This window comes from Diabrotica virgifera, chromosome 3 (genome assembly GCF_917563875.1).
Source record: "Diabrotica virgifera virgifera chromosome 3, PGI_DIABVI_V3a".
NCBI classification, from domain to species: Eukaryota; Metazoa; Arthropoda; class Insecta; order Coleoptera; family Chrysomelidae; genus Diabrotica; species Diabrotica virgifera.
The window spans coordinates 88,327,259-88,344,724 of record NC_065445.1 but is presented as its reverse complement, the minus strand read 5'-3'; the positions used below and the strand labels follow the sequence as shown (position 1 = coordinate 88,344,724).

Here is a 17,466-nt window from a genome sequence, read left to right as displayed (position 1 = left end):
ATGGATTGTAGAGCCAATGATAATGAAATAAAGTGTCTTACATTTTTGTTATAATATTACAAAATATACTTGTTATAAAGTTTAAAACACTGTACCTATAACAAATGTTCAATGTAACTTCTGTTTACCTTATAAAGATTTATTCTTTTGTCAAATGATCTGACTTTAGAATTAACAACTTAAATACAAAATATGCATTCAAGATAACAAAAATATTTCTCGACTGCTTCCAAGATATAATTCACATTTTTGTAACAGTTGTATCTAATAAGTGAATAATATGGTTTCTCTACAACCGTGTTAAAAATATAATTTTTAGCACTCCATAGGAGCGTTAAAATGCTACTTTAAAGCACTAGTGCTTTAAAAATTTTAAGGCACTGCAGTTAAAAGTGAATTGTCAAATTGTGAAACGTCAAAATATTTATATTTCATTTATTAACATTAATATTAATAGTATAACTTGCGCAATTTGAAAAAGGTAGTTTAAAAGGTTTTTTAAAATTTAATTTAAACTGTATTATTTCATTTGTACTGCTTAGAGCTACTTAAAAATACCCATAAAGATAAAATTCCTCTTAAAGTAAAAGTGTCAAATTATGAAACAAGAAGAAAATTGAATGTCGAATGTCTTCACACTTTAAAAACAATCACGCAACGGTTAATCAAATATTTTGCTCTAAGAATATACAATGAATTGCCCATACATTTTAAAAATATCAAAAATTTTTGTTTGTATAAAAATTATTTACTGCTTGGGTAAAAGAAAACAGGAAGTTGTGTAACAATTTAATAAATTTAAATTATACCACATAAAAAAAATAGAAATTAGATTAGAAACTGTAAAATAAAATAATGACTTGTAAAAAAAACAATAAACATAAACTTGTCAATATTAGACAGATTAAGTCAACAAGCATGTTTATGCTTTTAAGACTTTTTTACGTTTATTTTAGTGTAAGTAAACCGAAATTATAAATTATTGTAATAACTATTGATTTGAATAATAGTACATTGTTTACCGGGTAGGAAAAGCTTAACATTCCTGGACGACTGTGAAGATTGCTAAGTCGAGGCGCAAGCCGAGACTTAGCAACACAGAGTCCAGGAATGTGGCTTTTCCTACGAGGTAAACATACTATTTTTCCGCAAATCGTTTAAAATTCGACAGATATTGATTGATTTAAAAAAACGCGATAATTTTATCCCCAAATAAATGGTGCTTTGAAATTCCTAATAAAATTACTTGGGTTACTATGGAAACGTATTGAGGTTGAATTGTCAAACTTGACGCTTATAAATTTAACACTAACAACTGTACGGAAATATCATTTCCTTACAGTAAGGAAATGACATTTCCTTACAGTAAGGAAGTCCTGACTTTTTCTTCAAGAAATTTTGACAGGAATGTCAAAATTTCCTGGCGATTTGCGGAAAACGTATATTATTATTATTTATAACACGTTTGTAGAAAAAAACTATTAAAATTTGTTAGAATATACAGCAATAAAAGTAAGATGTTATTCTATAGTTGTTATGATTTACGTATTGACAGTATAGGAAGTTTTGATGTAATGTCAAGAAAAATATAAAAATGGAATGTCAGTCAAGTTCAAGTAAAAGTTTTTGTAGATATTGTCCTGTAATTGAGAATGACTAAATTATAATTGTTGATATATAAGACGTTTGTCGAAAAAATATTGTATGATATACGTGTTAAAAAGTACATTTTTAATGCATTCATGTGAATTGCAGAACGTGCCTTAAACGTGTATGTTTAACACTTATATCATAAATAACTATGTATTATACCCTGTTCCACGAACATACGCCTGTCTTGGATTATCGCGACAACGAATATTTTACTGTGCAAATTATGAAGAACGAAATTAAATTGCAAAATACATTGTTGTTTATTGGAACAATTATTAAAGCCATTTATTTTCGCACTTCTTATGTTGCACACTAAAATATTCGTTGTCGCGATAATCCAAGACAGGCGTATATTCGTGGAATAGCCCATAAGTGATTTTGGTTAAATCGTAATATTTTGATACCAAAATTGTACATAATGAAAAGTACGGAAAATAAATTATAAATAAGTACTGGAAAAAAAAATTATAATCTATTTTTTAAAACAAGACAAGCTGTTGTTGCATTTGGAGTTACCAATATTTCCAGCAGCTTTACATTTGCATTTATTTTACCAAAACCTGGCGAGTACTTAGAACTTTACCCGGATAATCCTAGAATTACCCGTTTACCTAACTTTACCAGTAACAGGTATACAACATTGCTTGCATTCACTTTTTAGATAGATATCTTATAGACACTTAATTTCTTAACCCAAAACTCTTTGTATTTGAAGATATATATTTTGTCTATTAAAGAATTTCCAACATCAAAAATTTAGCGACTATTCATATCTTTAGTTTTGCTTTGATTTGTATTAGGTACTATGTTCACATTATAGTTATCATATTTAGTTAAAACAGTTAATTAGAAAAATATTTTTTATTTATTTACATTTTACAATAAACAACAAAAATCAGTGCTTAATAGTGATACCCTTGCTTGCCGTTGTTGCTAGGAGGGATGTATTGGTTCTTAACTGGTTGGAAGTTGAAATTGTTTTTGCTAGCTCCGGTAGCCTGTTCGTTGCGTCCACCATGTCCGCCATAAGCTGCTTGGTTGTATTGTCCAGATTCACCTTCTTCTCTATATTGACCATCATCGACAATTCCTCTAGCTTCATCGGCCAAGTTTTGTTCGAGAGCTTTTTGGATGTCTTCTGGTACTGGAGGAGCAGTGGGGATATGGGCACCTTGGGGAACGAAACCGCTTTCGCCAGCTACATATTGGATGGAGATTTGCTGACCGTCAGGAGCAGTGTAGGAGAATCCTCCTTGAGCGTTAGTTCCGTCATGGGAAGCATCACCTAAAAGACGAAAAACCGGTATTTACAAAATAATAGCAACATATAAACTAATATTAATTAATCAGCCTAATGAGCCACACCATTTAGATTTTCCTAAGAATACGTCACAACAGAATTAGACGCAAATGTGCAGATCTCGATGATACCTAATTTGGTTTTAGAAATTCGATGAGAATGCAGATATTAAAGAATACAGGAATAGATGACGACAATTAAAAATTTGTACTGGAATCAAACTGCTAGCGTAAAAATTGGAGATAAATACACCGACGAAATCTTCACACAACGAGGAGTCAGACAAGGTTGCATTTTGTCGCCAAAATTTTTTAATGTTTACTCGGACCAATTATTTAAAAATTCATGTGAGAGTCAACCATATGAAATAAACTACTTCATGCCATTAGATACGCGGACGATACAGTATTTCTGTCAGAAAATACTGAAGATATCCTAATTATGCTTGATCGAATTCACGAAGTTGAAGAGAAAATGGGCGTTACAATAAACTTAAACAAAACAAAAATTTTAGTTTTTAGTCGTTACCTACAATGATCTGATGCAGAGTTTCATTTAAATGGAGTTCAAGTTGAAAAAGTTCACATATTTGGATATATTTATAACTAACCAACTAGAACCAGATGTAGAAATAAATCTCAGAATTGCAATGGCTAAAACTACTGTTCTGCAAATGAAGTCATTAGATACTTTGCAATCATCTTAATTTAGAAGTAAGACAAAGAATGCTTAAGTGCTATGTATGATCTGTACTTAATGTATGGTGTAGAAGTATGGACACTAAAAGCGTCGATCATGAACAGAATTGAATCATTGGAAATGTAGATTCATAGAAGGATTCTGAAAGGGAAGCAAAGGAATATAATGCCATTCATAAAAGGGAAGCAAATAATAAGTGCACTAAACTCACTGCTCTGGTAAGAAACTATCTCTAAGCAGAAAAAAATATGTATAACTATATATTTAACACTATTTTAAAAGAATTGAATTTTAAAAAATATCTTGGACAGCACGAGAGAATAAGGAGGGTCGACAAAGATAGGGAACTGCTATAAACTGTTACCTGAAAATGTCTTACCTGGGACATATAGTGAGGGGAAATCGGGATAGAATACTACAACTGATCCTTAAAAGCAAAATATAGGGCCGTAATAATCAATGGAGAAGTCATCTCAGAGGAATGGAAAACAGCTTTCATAACCTCGATATATAAAAAAGGTAACAAATTAGACTGCAATAATTACCGAGGGCTATCAGTAACGAGTACGGTAAGTAGGATCTATGGAAGAATAATCAGAGATATGATCGAAGAGCAATACAAAAATCAAGAAGAAGGGGAGCAAAGCGGGTTTCGAGCTGGTAGATCTTGCACATACAACGTGTTCTGCTTGAAACAAATTATAGAGAAAAAACTAGCATCGAATAGATCAACACACCTTACATTCATAGATTTAGAAAAAGCATATGATAACATACCTATCTCGAAACTATGGCAGCAGGAAACTTCAATCAATCATACACTCATAAAAGCTGTTCAGAATATATACAACAACATGGAAGCCCAGATAAAATTAAGCAACAGAATATCGGAACCATTCAGAGTCGATAAGGGCCTACGACAGGGGTGCTGCATATAACCGACTCTTTAAAATCTATGTTGGTAAAGCTCTCCACCAGTGGAAATCGAAATGCAAAGCAATGGGCATACTGGTGGACGATGACACTTGTTTGTATACCCTCCAATTTGCCGATGATCAAGTAATATGTACAAATGACAAAGAGGATCTCGAGTACATGACACGAAAATTGAATGAGGAATTTGAAAAATGGGGTCTGATAATGAACATGGAAAAGACGGTGTACCTCTGCGTAGGAGAGGAAACTACTGACATGCAACTGGAAAACAATAAAACAATAAAACGGTGTAAAGACTTAGATACCTGGGAATAAATTTTAACAAAGAAGGAACGGATGATGCAGAGATAAACAGTAGAATAAATAAAGCTAGAAAATTAATTAAATCTCTGAATGGTACTGAAATAGGAAAACAAAGAAAATTGAGAATATATGACACAATGATAAAAAGCACACTGCTGTACGGATCTGAAACGTGGTGTCTGAAAGAACATCAAATAAGGAAAATAGAAGCCACAGAAATGGATGCATTAAGAAGAGCAGCTAAAAAAACGAAACTTGATAGGGTTCGAAACAACACTATTAAGGAAGAAATGGGTCTAAAAGAAACTGTGACCAACTGCATAGATAGAAAACAGCTTATATGGTATGGGCATGTTCAAAGAATTCCAGAAGATAGACTACCAAAGAAAGTAGCAACATGGATACCATCGGAACACAGGAAACGAGGAAGACCAAAAAAATCTTGGATGGAAGGAGTTCGAAGATCAATGAGCGAACGAGGATTGACAGAAGAAGATTGTAATGATAGGACGCGATGGCAATTGGGCATCGGACAATGTCGCAGGACGTTCTAACGCGAATCTATATATATATATATATATATATATATATATATATATATATATATATATATATATATATATATATATATATATAGGACCGTAGAAGTGATGAAGAAAACAAGTCTCTTCGTTAAAAAACATTCGTGACTCGCCTCAGATATCAAATGCAGGTCAAATATTACATGTTGCAGAAGATCGAGAAGCCTTTGAAACCGTGAGCACCAACATTGGATAATTCTGATATAGGACGTGAAGAAGAAGATAAACTAAAATGATTATACTGAATATATACCTTGTTCTTGCATAGAGATTCCGTTTCCAGTTTCCAAAGCATAGTTGTAGGTTTCTCCGTCATTGTTATTGTCTAACCTTAGAATAGGGACGTCATTGGCTTCTTTGTTGATAGGTCCAGCAGGTCCAGAGGGTGCAGGAGCAGAGTATTTGTTGTTGAAGCTGGATTGTTGGAAACTATTTTGAGAAGAGAAACTATTGGCACTATGAGTTGAGATCTTGTTGAAACTGGCGTGGGCTGCACTGTCATACCCTCCTCCTTGGTTGGGTGGTAGGTAGGTATTTTCCAGGCGGCCACAGTAGCTGAGCCCGATGATGGCGAAGAGAACGACAAACTGTAGAAAGAAAAATAGGTTTGATATATTAGAAGTTTGCTTACAATACGCAATGGAAAATGAGTAAGCTTTATTTCAACTAAGCGACTCTGTGTAAAGACAATGAAGTCGACTGTATTAAGTAACAAGATATTTACTTAACACACATACTACACATTACTTCCCCGAGCTAGTGTAAACTATAATCTGGTTACGATTGGCTGAATGATTAATATCTATGCCATCAAAATTTTCTTTTGCAAAGTTACTCAAAAAAAATTCTCACTACGTTGGTCAAAAACAATATCAAAAGAAAAGAAAACACAGCTGTATAATAGCATCTTTAAACGCGTAGTACTGTATGGATGTGAAACCTGGCAACCGAATAAGAGAACAGAACAGAAATTGCTCGCACTGGAAGTGGACTTCTGGCGAAGATCGGCCTGCATCTCTAGAGTCTCACACATAACGAATGAACGAGTATGAGATATTATGAATAGGAAAACAAACATATTAAAAGAAATTCAAGAAAACAACTTTATTGGTATAGACATGTGCAAAGAATGGAGGAACATTGACTCCCCAAACTGATAATGGAATGGCAACCCCCGGAAAGAAGGAAAAGAGGCTGACCGAAAACTACCTGAATAAGTGGATTCCAGAAAGCAATGTCTGAGTAAGACCCACGACCAGGAGATTGGACATATCGACGCGGCTGGAAATAGGAACCGGAAGGCGCAGGTCGGTAAAAACCGGTGTTATATTCTTCATCTTTAGGTGCCGTCTTTGACTTCTGCAAAGTCTGCACTATTTTGGGCTTTTCTTATTAAACTTTGAAAGTCTAATCATATTGATTCTTTGATGTTGCGCAGCCAGGTCAATTGTCCTGGGTCTCGTCTGCATTTTATTTTCCCTTCTATAATAAGCTGAAGGAAGCTATACCTGTCGTATCTAAATATGTGTCCAAGATAAGATGTTTTACGTTTCTTGAGAATTTCTGTGAGTTCACGTTCTCTATTCATATGCCTTAAAGCTTCTTAAGTTCTTACACCGTAGGTCCATAGAATTTTCCATGGAAAATGTTCCATGTAATTTTCCATTGAACCATGGAAGCCTAGTACCTAGTGAACGATATGAGTAGTTTACATTGCGAGCAAATACTTGTTTTACGTAATAATCAACACATTTAATAATCACAATATTTGGTAAATACGTTTGTTAAAGAAATTGCCTCTTCTTTTTAGACTTTGTCTACAGCTACTTAAGATATCTGCAGTTTACTCGCATGAGCTATGCACTGGATCTAAACATTCGTTGGCAGCGATGTCGTCATCGGCAACATAAGAGATGGCTATTTCCGTTCAGGTTTTGAATATTTTTGAATAACAGTTTATTTAATTACTAGGATTCTTATTTCACTATCTATGTATTGTACTCAGTGTTTACAATAATTTATATACTATACAATAGAATCTAAGAATCGAGATAAGAGACAAAGTGATAACGTGATGTGTTAATAATATACTGCTACTATCTATGAAACGAGTAGACTTCATTTGAACACCTTTAACAAATTATAATCTTTTTTTACATGCACTGCATGTCTTATAGGAATCTAGTGTAAGATAAATATAAACCCGAAGAGGTAATAATGAAAATAAAGAAACTAAGAAATTATTACTGCGATACAGCTGAATATCAATTTAAAAAAGACTCCCATGTTTTTAATAATTCCACCACAATGTGGATAAATACCTATTTTTGTAACAGTATTTTGACGACAATAGTATCCAAATTTGAATGAGGATTGAAGAAATAAATCGTTGGTCAGCAATTACAAAAAGCTCTATGACAAAATTAACAAAAATTTGGAAAAGCCATGAAATTATCGATATAAAAATAAGACTGATAATAAGTATGGTTTTTCTAGTTTTCAATTATTTATCTGAGTACTGGACCTTTATGGAGAAAGATAAAAAGATTATAGACCTATGGGTAATGTACTGCTGGAGATGAACGCTGAGAATATCAAGGGAGGCCGGAAGAACAAATAAATCTATAGTGAACCAGCTGAACATAAAGAAAAACTAAAAACACAAAGATCAGAAAAAATAGACTATTTTGGACACGTGATTTGAACAAATGGTGTTGAAAAACTTACCATCCACGGAAAGGCAGAAGGCAAAAAATGAGGTAGATCTCCCACAAGATATACGGCTCATATTATTGCTACTATTGGCACTCCATTGTCAAAATATGCCATAATGACATAAGATTAGAGAGAAATGAAGGAACATTTGAAAGCTCAGCTAAGATCTTCATGGTACCGAGATACCTGCATTAGTTAACCATAAAGAACAGAAGAAGAAATACAGGAAGTTACTCCGGTTTATGGAAACAAATTTTACTCTCTTTGCAAAGTGAATACTAATTTACAAAGAAATCCTAAAAAGCACCGAATAGTGCTTAAAATTGTACCTTATAATGTACATTTGGAAAACTTTAAAATAATATAGTTTCTTAATCTTAGCTTAGAATAAAATTGATAACTCGTCTAAGAGAAGCAGATTGAAGAATATGCATCAGGGAAAGTTATTCGAAGAATAATAAAAAGCATCAGTTGTTATTTAAGAGAAAATTTTCAAATCAGGCTTGGCAAAGTGTTGACTGGATAAGAATTGGAAATTGTGAAATTTGTATAAAATATTAGAAAATTTACTAAAAAATAATTACGTAAAAATATCGGAAAACTTATTATACGGAGAAAATAATAAAACCATGACTAAGATTACGCTGACTGTTAATTGCCAATTACATACGTTTGATACAAGGAAAAGATAGTATGTAGAGATACGAAAAAAAGTTATTTAGCTAAAAGTTGGGGCACTGATAGGACCATAATTTAAAAATATTTTCAAATATACAGGGGCGTGCGTATTGACAGGGTGACACAAACTTATGTTTTTTTTAAATGGAACACCCTATATATTTTTACATTCTTGGATTCTCCTCAATGTTTTCATTCTTAAAATATATAGTTTTGTAATATTATACGTGGTATTTTAAAAGATAATTACGTTTTTTTGTTAATTTCATAGCAATATCTTCACCCTGTAGAATTGTAGTGATTTGACATCAAATTTTTATGTTACGTTCAAACGATTTTTAATATAGTCTACTATTGTTAAACATTAACAGTATAGCGAAATATTAAATTTTAGTATACAGGGTTGGTCGAAACTCGGAATGAGTATTTTCTTAGTTTTCTTAAATGGAACACCCTGTATTTTAGTATTGTAGTGAAATGAAATTTTATGGTTCTTTTTATTTCTAAAGCTTCCCTCTACCTAAGTGCTTTAATTTGTAAGTTATTCATGATTCTTGAAACCAAACATTAATTGCAAGAAAAATTACCTGATATTTTATTAGGTGGCCGTAAAAATATTCAATCACAAATAATTTTTCGAAAAAAATACATCATAATCTAGCCTTATCCTTAATTTATTAATATTGGATGAGATATCCAAATAAATTCGTAGTTACAATTGTTGGTGCTCAAAATATTAATAAAAACATACAATATTCTACCTAGTCGGCTATGACACTAAATTTCCTTAAAAATTTGACATTATACTATTTTTATAGTTCCATTTGCTTTGTTACCATTATTATTATGAATTTTTCTAATGAGGAACTGATAAGATTTTTGTGCTAATGGAGTATAACAAAAATGTGCTACTAGCAATAAGAATTTTTCATAAGAATTCCCTGATAGACGACAACTAAGAAGAGAAACGTTTAAAAATATACTAGAACGGATTCAACAGACTGGACACTTAGATTATGATAAATCTGATCGAACAAAAAAAGTGAAGAAAACAGGAATTAAATGTAATCCTTAGTGTTACTAAGGATCGGCATACTAGTACAACCGTTCTTACAATCTAAGTATCTAGTCTGTTGAAAACGTTTTAGTATACTTCCAAAAGTTTCTCTTTTTGGTTGTCGTCTATCAGGGAATTGCTGATGATAAATTTTTATTGCAAGTAGCTCATTTTTGTTATACTCTCCTAGAGCACAAAGCCATTTTAATCAGTTCCTCATTAGAAAAATTAATATTAGTAATGGTAACAAATCAACTGGAACTATATAAATAGTATACTATCAAATGTTTAAGCAAATTTTGCGTCATAGCCAACTAGGGAGAATTTTGTATGTTTGATTAAGTAATATTTTAAGCACCAACAACCTTAACTACGAATGTATTTGGATATCTCATCCAATATTAATAAATTAAGGATCGGGCTAGATTATTATGTATTTTTTTTTTCGAAACAATATTTTTGATTGGATATTTTCACGGCCACCTAATAAAATTTCACGTAATTTTTGTTACAATTTTAATGTTTTTCTTAAAGAATCACGAATAACTTACAAATTAAAGTACTTAGGTATAGGGAATGCGTAAGAAATAAAAAAGTACCATAAAATATCATTTCATTACAATAATAAAATAGAGGGTGTTCCATTTAAGAAAACTCATAAAATACTCATTCCGAGTTTCGACCCACCCTCTATACTAAAATTAAACATTTCGCTATACTGTTAATGATTAACAGTAGTAGACTATATTAAAAATCGTTTGAATATAAATAGAAAATTTGATGTCAAATCACTACAATTCTACAGGATGAAGATATTGCTATGAAATTAACAAATAAACGTAATTAACTTTTAAACTACCTCATATAATATTACAAAACTATATATTTTAAGAAAGGAAACATTGAGGAGAATCCAAAAATGTAAAAATATATAGAGTGTTCCATTAAAAAAAACCTAAGTTTGTGTCACCCTGTCAATACGCACGATCCTGTATATTTGAAAATATTTTTAAGTTATGGTACTATGTGTGCCTCAACTTTTACTTAAATAATTTTTTTTCGTATCTCTTACGACAAACTAGTAACTGGACTTTGTCACACTAATGCCCCACCCTGTATAGTAGAACTAATCACGTATTAAAAGAAATAAAATTATAAATAGAAACAGAAACTCATTAGAAAAACTATGTAATCATGCATTAAGAACAATGACAAAATTACTTAAAAAAATAACGTACATAATACAATACAAAAATACTTTGACATTAAATGATTACACGTACAGAAATTAATTATCTGAACATAAATTAAGTAGCTTAACGCATTTAGGTAAAATTTAATTGATTTTTAATAAAAATAATCTTGCAGTTAATTGCAAACTTTAAATTAAGTCATTAAACATTATTTTATAACAAAAAAATCACCGCAAACCCTCACTTCAGCACTATTATTATTATTCCTAAGTGTCCACCCCAGCAATAACAAAAAACTACTTATTATTAATCCTTACTTGTCTCATGATGAACAAAAACTAATATTTGGATCAACACAACAGTTGTGATGCTTAAAAAAATTCGACCTGATGCTTATATAGTCGGTTCTCCCAATACGAAGATTTAAAAATGTATTGCAGAAACATTTGGGATCGCCTCGGGCTGGAGAAATATTGAAACAAAATGAGAGATATTAAATTATTTTTTTATTTAATGCAGTTAGAAGATGACTTCAGTTTTATTATAAGACAACTGGAACAGGAATATATACAAAGCATGGGATGGATATAAACCTAAAGAAAAGTGGATACCTAACAACGGAGAATAAATAAATAAAGGAAAAAAGGAAAAAAGAACAGTCAAGTAACATTTATTTAGGTTTCATAATATCAAACTAAGGAACAACTGAAGAAGATATAAAAAATAGACTAGGAGACTGCATACGGAAATTAAATCAGGTACTATGGGATAAGAATATCAGTATAAAAAAAGTATCAGCACTTATGGGTGTGAAATTGCGTAATAAATTAGAAACCCAAAAACAAAATAAGAGCAACAGAGATGAAATTTCTAAGGAGTAACTGCAGAGTGACAAGAAGAGATAGAATAAATAACATAGAGATAAAGAAAATAATGAGAATGAACTCAGATATAATATTATACTACATAAAAGACTAGATTTTCACCTGGCACGGGCATAATATCAGAAAAAGCAGACCAATATCGTTGGATAAACAGAATAATAGAGAGGAGCCCTATAGGAAGAAGGAAGAAAGGTAGACCCCAAAGATCTTTCGGAGATGAAATGGACGAAGCAATGGAAAGAAGAAATCTGTAGGAAGGGGACTGGCAAAGAAGACAAACATATTAACAAAAACTAACTAGAAAAACTAATCATGCATTAAGAAAAATGACAAAATTATAAATCGAAAATAATAAAAAAATAAAAACATTTTCTTTTTGATAAAAATTGTTTTAAAATCAAAAGTAAAATAAAACTTATAACGGTATATTACTTTAACAGAAAATTCATTTCTTTATGTATGTAATTATTAAACATTAGAGTATTACATTGATATTTAATAATTACATACATACAGAAACCAATTATCTGAATATAAATTATCAACTTTAATAGTTTAACAATTATATTTAACTTATTTATTTAAAATTTAATCTATTTTGAATAAAAATAAAATTGCAGTTAACACGTTAAACGCCGCGCGAATCATATACGATTCACGCCTATTTTACTGACAGGGCCGCGCGAATCACACTTGCTTCGCAGTGACTGCTATACTGTATGGACCACGGCTAAGTCGGCCCAGAGAGCCGTAATATTATATAGGTACATTGCGGCGTTCAACGTGTTTGAAGAGTTTTCATTAAACATTATTTTATAGCAAAATCTCCGTAAATCCTCACTTCAAGCACCTATACAATTATTCCTAAGTGTCCACCCCAGAAATCCCAAAATACTACTTATTATTTACCCTTACTTGTCTCATGATGAACAAAAACTAATATTTGGATCAACACAAAACTTGTAATGCTTAAAAAATTCGACCTGATGCTTATAAATATAGTCGGTTCCCCCTATACGAAGATTTAAAAATGTATTGCAGGAACATTTGGGATCGCCTCGGGCTGGAGAAATATTGAAACAAAATGAGAGATATTAAATTATTTTTTTATTTAATGCAGTTAGAAGATGGCTTCAGTTTTATTATAAGACAACTGGAACAGTACTATACAAAGCATGGGATGGATATAAACCTAAAGGAAAGTGGATACCGAACAACGGAGATTAAAGAAATAAAGGAAAAAAGGAACAGTCGAGTAGGTACCATTTATTTAGGTTTCATAATATCAAATAAAGGAACAACTGAAGAAGGGATAAAAAATAGACTAGGAAACTTCATACGGAAATTAAATCCGGTACTATGGGATAAGAACATTAGTATAAAAACAAAAAGAAGAATATATAACACCATGACAAGAAGTATCAGCACTTATGGGTGTGAAATTGCTTAATAAATAAGAAACCCAAAAACAAAATAAGAGCAACAGAGATTTTTTACTAAGCAACAACATTTTTGTTTAATTTAGTATTATTTTGTATTTTGAAAACGACACCCGACTTGGGCGTCGAAACGTTAATAAAATCATGTTTTGGTAACATTGTGGCTTATTTCCCATTGAAAATAGTTAATTATAAAAATGCCACAAGGAAATAGCTTCAGAACAACATTAGGTTAACAGTTAAGAAGAAGAAATATATAAAGTTATTTCGGCTTATTCAAACTAATTTTAATCTTTTCACATAAAAGCAAATACTAACTTACAAAGACGTCCTATAATAGTGTTATTTTAGAAAAAAAAAATAGTCAAATCAAGCTTAGCAAGTGATGATAAAAACTAGAAATTGTGAAAATTATATTAGAAAATTTGCTACAAATAATTACGTAAAAATATCGGAAAATATATTAGACGGAGAAAATAATAATCAAATCAACAAAATGGAGCTGAGGTCACGACTAAGATTATTATGACTGTTAAAGATTACGATAACGTTTGATAAATGGAAAAAATAGTACCTAATAAAAAAAACTAGAAAAAGAACACACTTTGACATGAGGTATAGTTTTAAGATATTATATATAAAAGGTAGGTACTACAAACTCTTAAAAATATAAACAGAAACTTATTAGAAAAATTAAGCATGCATTAAAAGAAATGACAAAATAATAAATAGAAAATAATGAAAAAAAATAAAGAAAAAAGAAAGAAAAAGAAAATGAAAAATAATAAAAACACTATTAATTTTACAAATAATTTCTTTTTGCTAAAAATTGTTCTAAAACTAAAAATAAAATAAAATTTATTTGAGTGTCTAAAAAATAACGTAATACAATATTAGAATATTGTTTCAAAGTATAATACTTTTAAAGATAATTAATTTATGTATGTATGTAATTATTATTAATAAACATCAGAGTGTAAAATTGATATTTAATAATTACATATACACAGAAATGAATTATCTGAATATAAAGTATTAATTTTGATAGTTTAATATATTTAAAAACTGCAGTTAATTGAAGAGTTTTCATTTAACATTATTTTGTAGCAAAAAGAATCACCGCAAACCCTCACTTCAAGCACTATTACAATTATTCCTAAGTGTCCACCCCAGTAATCACAAAATACTACTTATTATTAATCCTTACTTGTCTCATGATGAACAAAAACTAATATTTGGATCAACACAAAAGTTGTGATGCTTAAAAAAATTCGACCCGATGCTTATATAGTCGGTTCCCCCTATACGAAGATTTAAAAATGTATTGCAGAAACATTTGGGATCGCCTCAGGCCGAAGAAATATTATTGAAACAAAGTGCGAGATATTAAATTATTTTTTATTTAATGCAAGGTGGATCAGTGCTAATATTTGATCGATTTTAGAGATATAATTGGATGAAGAAGGTGAGATTTAGTTGATTGTTGCAAAATGTGGTATTTACTATTTGTTTATGATTAATTCAGTGACGTGTGGTTCAGGAATTCTATATGAATTCAATTTAGATAATCATCATCAATGGGCTGTGTTAATAAATCTTTTTAAAAGTTCATACTAAATCGAATGGATTTAAATTGTGAAGCGTTTCGTTTTCGAAAATTATCGAGTGCAACAAATAATATGATTTTTTGACTTCATCTAATTAATAACATTTAGAAAGATATTGACTCAAGTCCTATTTGTGACCTTTTTGGTAATTAGCATAATGAAATATTTGCCGTATATATGAAGGTTGGCAATCATCATTGCTATTCTCACTTTTGACACTACAGCCCGAAAGAGTTCAGTTGAGCTGCATCCAAACCATTCTCTGAGATTTCTCAGCCAGGACATTTTTCTCCTACCTATGCTGCGCCTTCCTTGAATCTTTCCCTGCATAATTAATTTTAGGAGTTCATATCTGTCGTAGTACTCGCTTTCTAAGATTTAGGCTGAGGTCTCTACTACATAATATTTGTTTCATTTTAGTGAATGCACTTCTAACCTTTTCTATTATAATTCGGATTTCTTTGGTATAATCGTTTGTTTCACTAATGTTTGTCCCTAGATAGTTATAATTCTGAACTCGTGCTATCGTCTTATTATTTACGTGTAGATTGACGTTTCTAATATTTTTCTTTGATATAACCATGAATTTCGTTTTCTTTATGTTTAGTGACAGACCAAATTCTTCACTCGTTGCAACAACCTTATCTAAAATTCTTTGTAGATCTGTAATAGTTTCTGCTAGTAGTATTGTGTCATCGGAGTATCTAATTTCACATATGGGTAGGCCATTTATTTTTATGCCTGCTACTTCCTATTCTAATGCATTTTTGAATATTTCTTCTGAGTAGGCATTAAACGGTGATGGCGAGAAGACAGAGCCCTGTCTAACGCCTCTTGTGATTTTTATTTTATTGGTGTTTAAATTATTTATTCTTATGATTTTTGACTTCCTCTAATTAATACCATTTAGAAAGATATTGACTCAAGTCCTATTTGTGACCTTTTTGGTAATTAGCATGATGAAATATTTGCCGTATATGAAGTATTTATCTCAAATTTTATCCAAGCATGATCATACACCTTTATGACCGAGTCACAAATGAGGAGGTCCTTAGAAGAATGAAGAAGAACCTAGAGGTACTGACTTGATGGTGGTCTGGAATCTGGAAAGTTACAATACTTCGGACCTCCTTCTCCTCAGTCGTTTCCTCATTGTTGAGTGTCGTGATTCCCTATAATACGATCAACTATCTCTTTCCATCGGCTGCTGTCCTGAGCTTCCCTCATGGATTCAGAAAATGTTTTTCCACTGGATTTCTGTACTTGATCCGTCCATCGAGTAGGTGAGCGACCTCTACTTCTTCTGCGCCCTTCAACGTTTCCCGAAATTATAAGTCTCTCAAGATTATCATCACTTCTTAATCATTCACTTATCTTCGGACACATATTGCTAAATGAATCCAGATATTCCCTCCTACAAGCTATCCCTGAAGAAAAAAATATTTGGAAATCGAGATCCAGGAAGAAGAAGCACAACCTGACTACACAACCTCAGAAAATTGTTCAATACAACTTTCCTGCTGCTGCAGGTAAGATAAAAATGATGATCGCAACATTCGTCACGGTAAACAAACTCTTTAAACCCAAGTATATCATATGCAGTTATCTATCAATATTCATTAAGATATCAAATTTATAAATTAAGAAGGTATCCAATTTAAGTATAGCAATAATGGATTAATTTGGAAAATACAAGGAACAATGTGGTCAAGTATAATACGAAATAACAGTGAGAAACCCAATATACAGGGTGCAACAAAAATGTAGGTCATAAATTAAATCACATATTCTGGGACCAAAAAGAGTTCGATTGAACCTAAATTACCTTAGTACAAATGTGCACACAAAAACAGTTACAAACCTTTAAAATTACAAAATGAAAATCGATTTTTTCAATATATCGAAAACTATTAGAATAGAATAGAATAGAAATATGCTATATTGTCACTGAAAATTATACAATTTTATGGACAAAGCTTAACATAGATTCACGAAAAAGATATACATAACAATAACAAATACAATTTTATAAAATTAGATAAATCGTCAATAAAAAAATATAAACAAGTTAAAAAAGTGAAGTAAAAAAACAAAAACCAATATATTGCAAAATTATTATAAATTGCAAAATTGAACATACAACAATATAATAAAACACAAACAAACGAACTAATAAGTTTAAGCTGCTGTATGTGACATCCAAATATATATAAATACACTTTAGTTACTTGTAGCCCAGGAACCGAAGCTTTTCACCTCGCAATTTTTACAGAATGGATCGATTTGCTTGAAAATTTGAGAATAAGTAGTGGATAGTCCAATGATCAAAATCTATATTATGCCGAAAGGCGCTTTTACCATGGGGGTAGTTGCCACCCCACTTCAGAGTGGAAATTTTTTATTATATTTTGACCGCAAAAG

General features: G+C 31.2%; 1 protein-coding gene across 3 annotated transcripts; it reads right to left on the bottom strand.

Annotated features, from left to right (window-relative positions):
• Nucleotides 1–2,499: 2,499 nt before the first annotated feature.
• On the bottom strand, nt 2,500–14,755 carry LOC114329898 (cuticle protein 3-like). 3 transcript variants are annotated; one of them, XM_028279159.2, is made up of 3 exons: nt 14,646–14,755; nt 5,726–6,059; nt 2,500–2,938 (listed from the first exon to the last, which is right to left on the bottom strand). In XM_028279159.2, exons 1-3 carry the CDS (start codon nt 14,652–14,654, stop codon nt 2,556–2,558), a joined length of 726 nt encoding a protein of 241 aa, XP_028134960.2. In that variant the 5' UTR covers nt 14,655–14,755; the 3' UTR covers nt 2,500–2,555. The 3 variants fall into 3 exon arrangements, with proteins under 3 accessions (XP_028134960.2, XP_050501233.1, XP_050501234.1); XM_050645276.1 differs by lacking the exon at nt 14,646–14,755 and adding an exon at nt 12,915–13,019; XM_050645277.1 differs by lacking the exon at nt 14,646–14,755 and adding an exon at nt 11,433–11,525.
• Between the last annotated feature and the right edge of the window lie 2,711 nt (nt 14,756–17,466).

What these genes read in the sequence shown, in the direction of transcription:
- LOC114329898 (XM_028279159.2), bottom strand. An exon ending in AATCTCTATGCAAGAACAAG is followed by an intron (nt 2,939 to 5,725) that starts GTATATATTCAG and finishes TTCGTCTTTTAG; the next exon opens with GTGATGCTTCCCATGACGGA.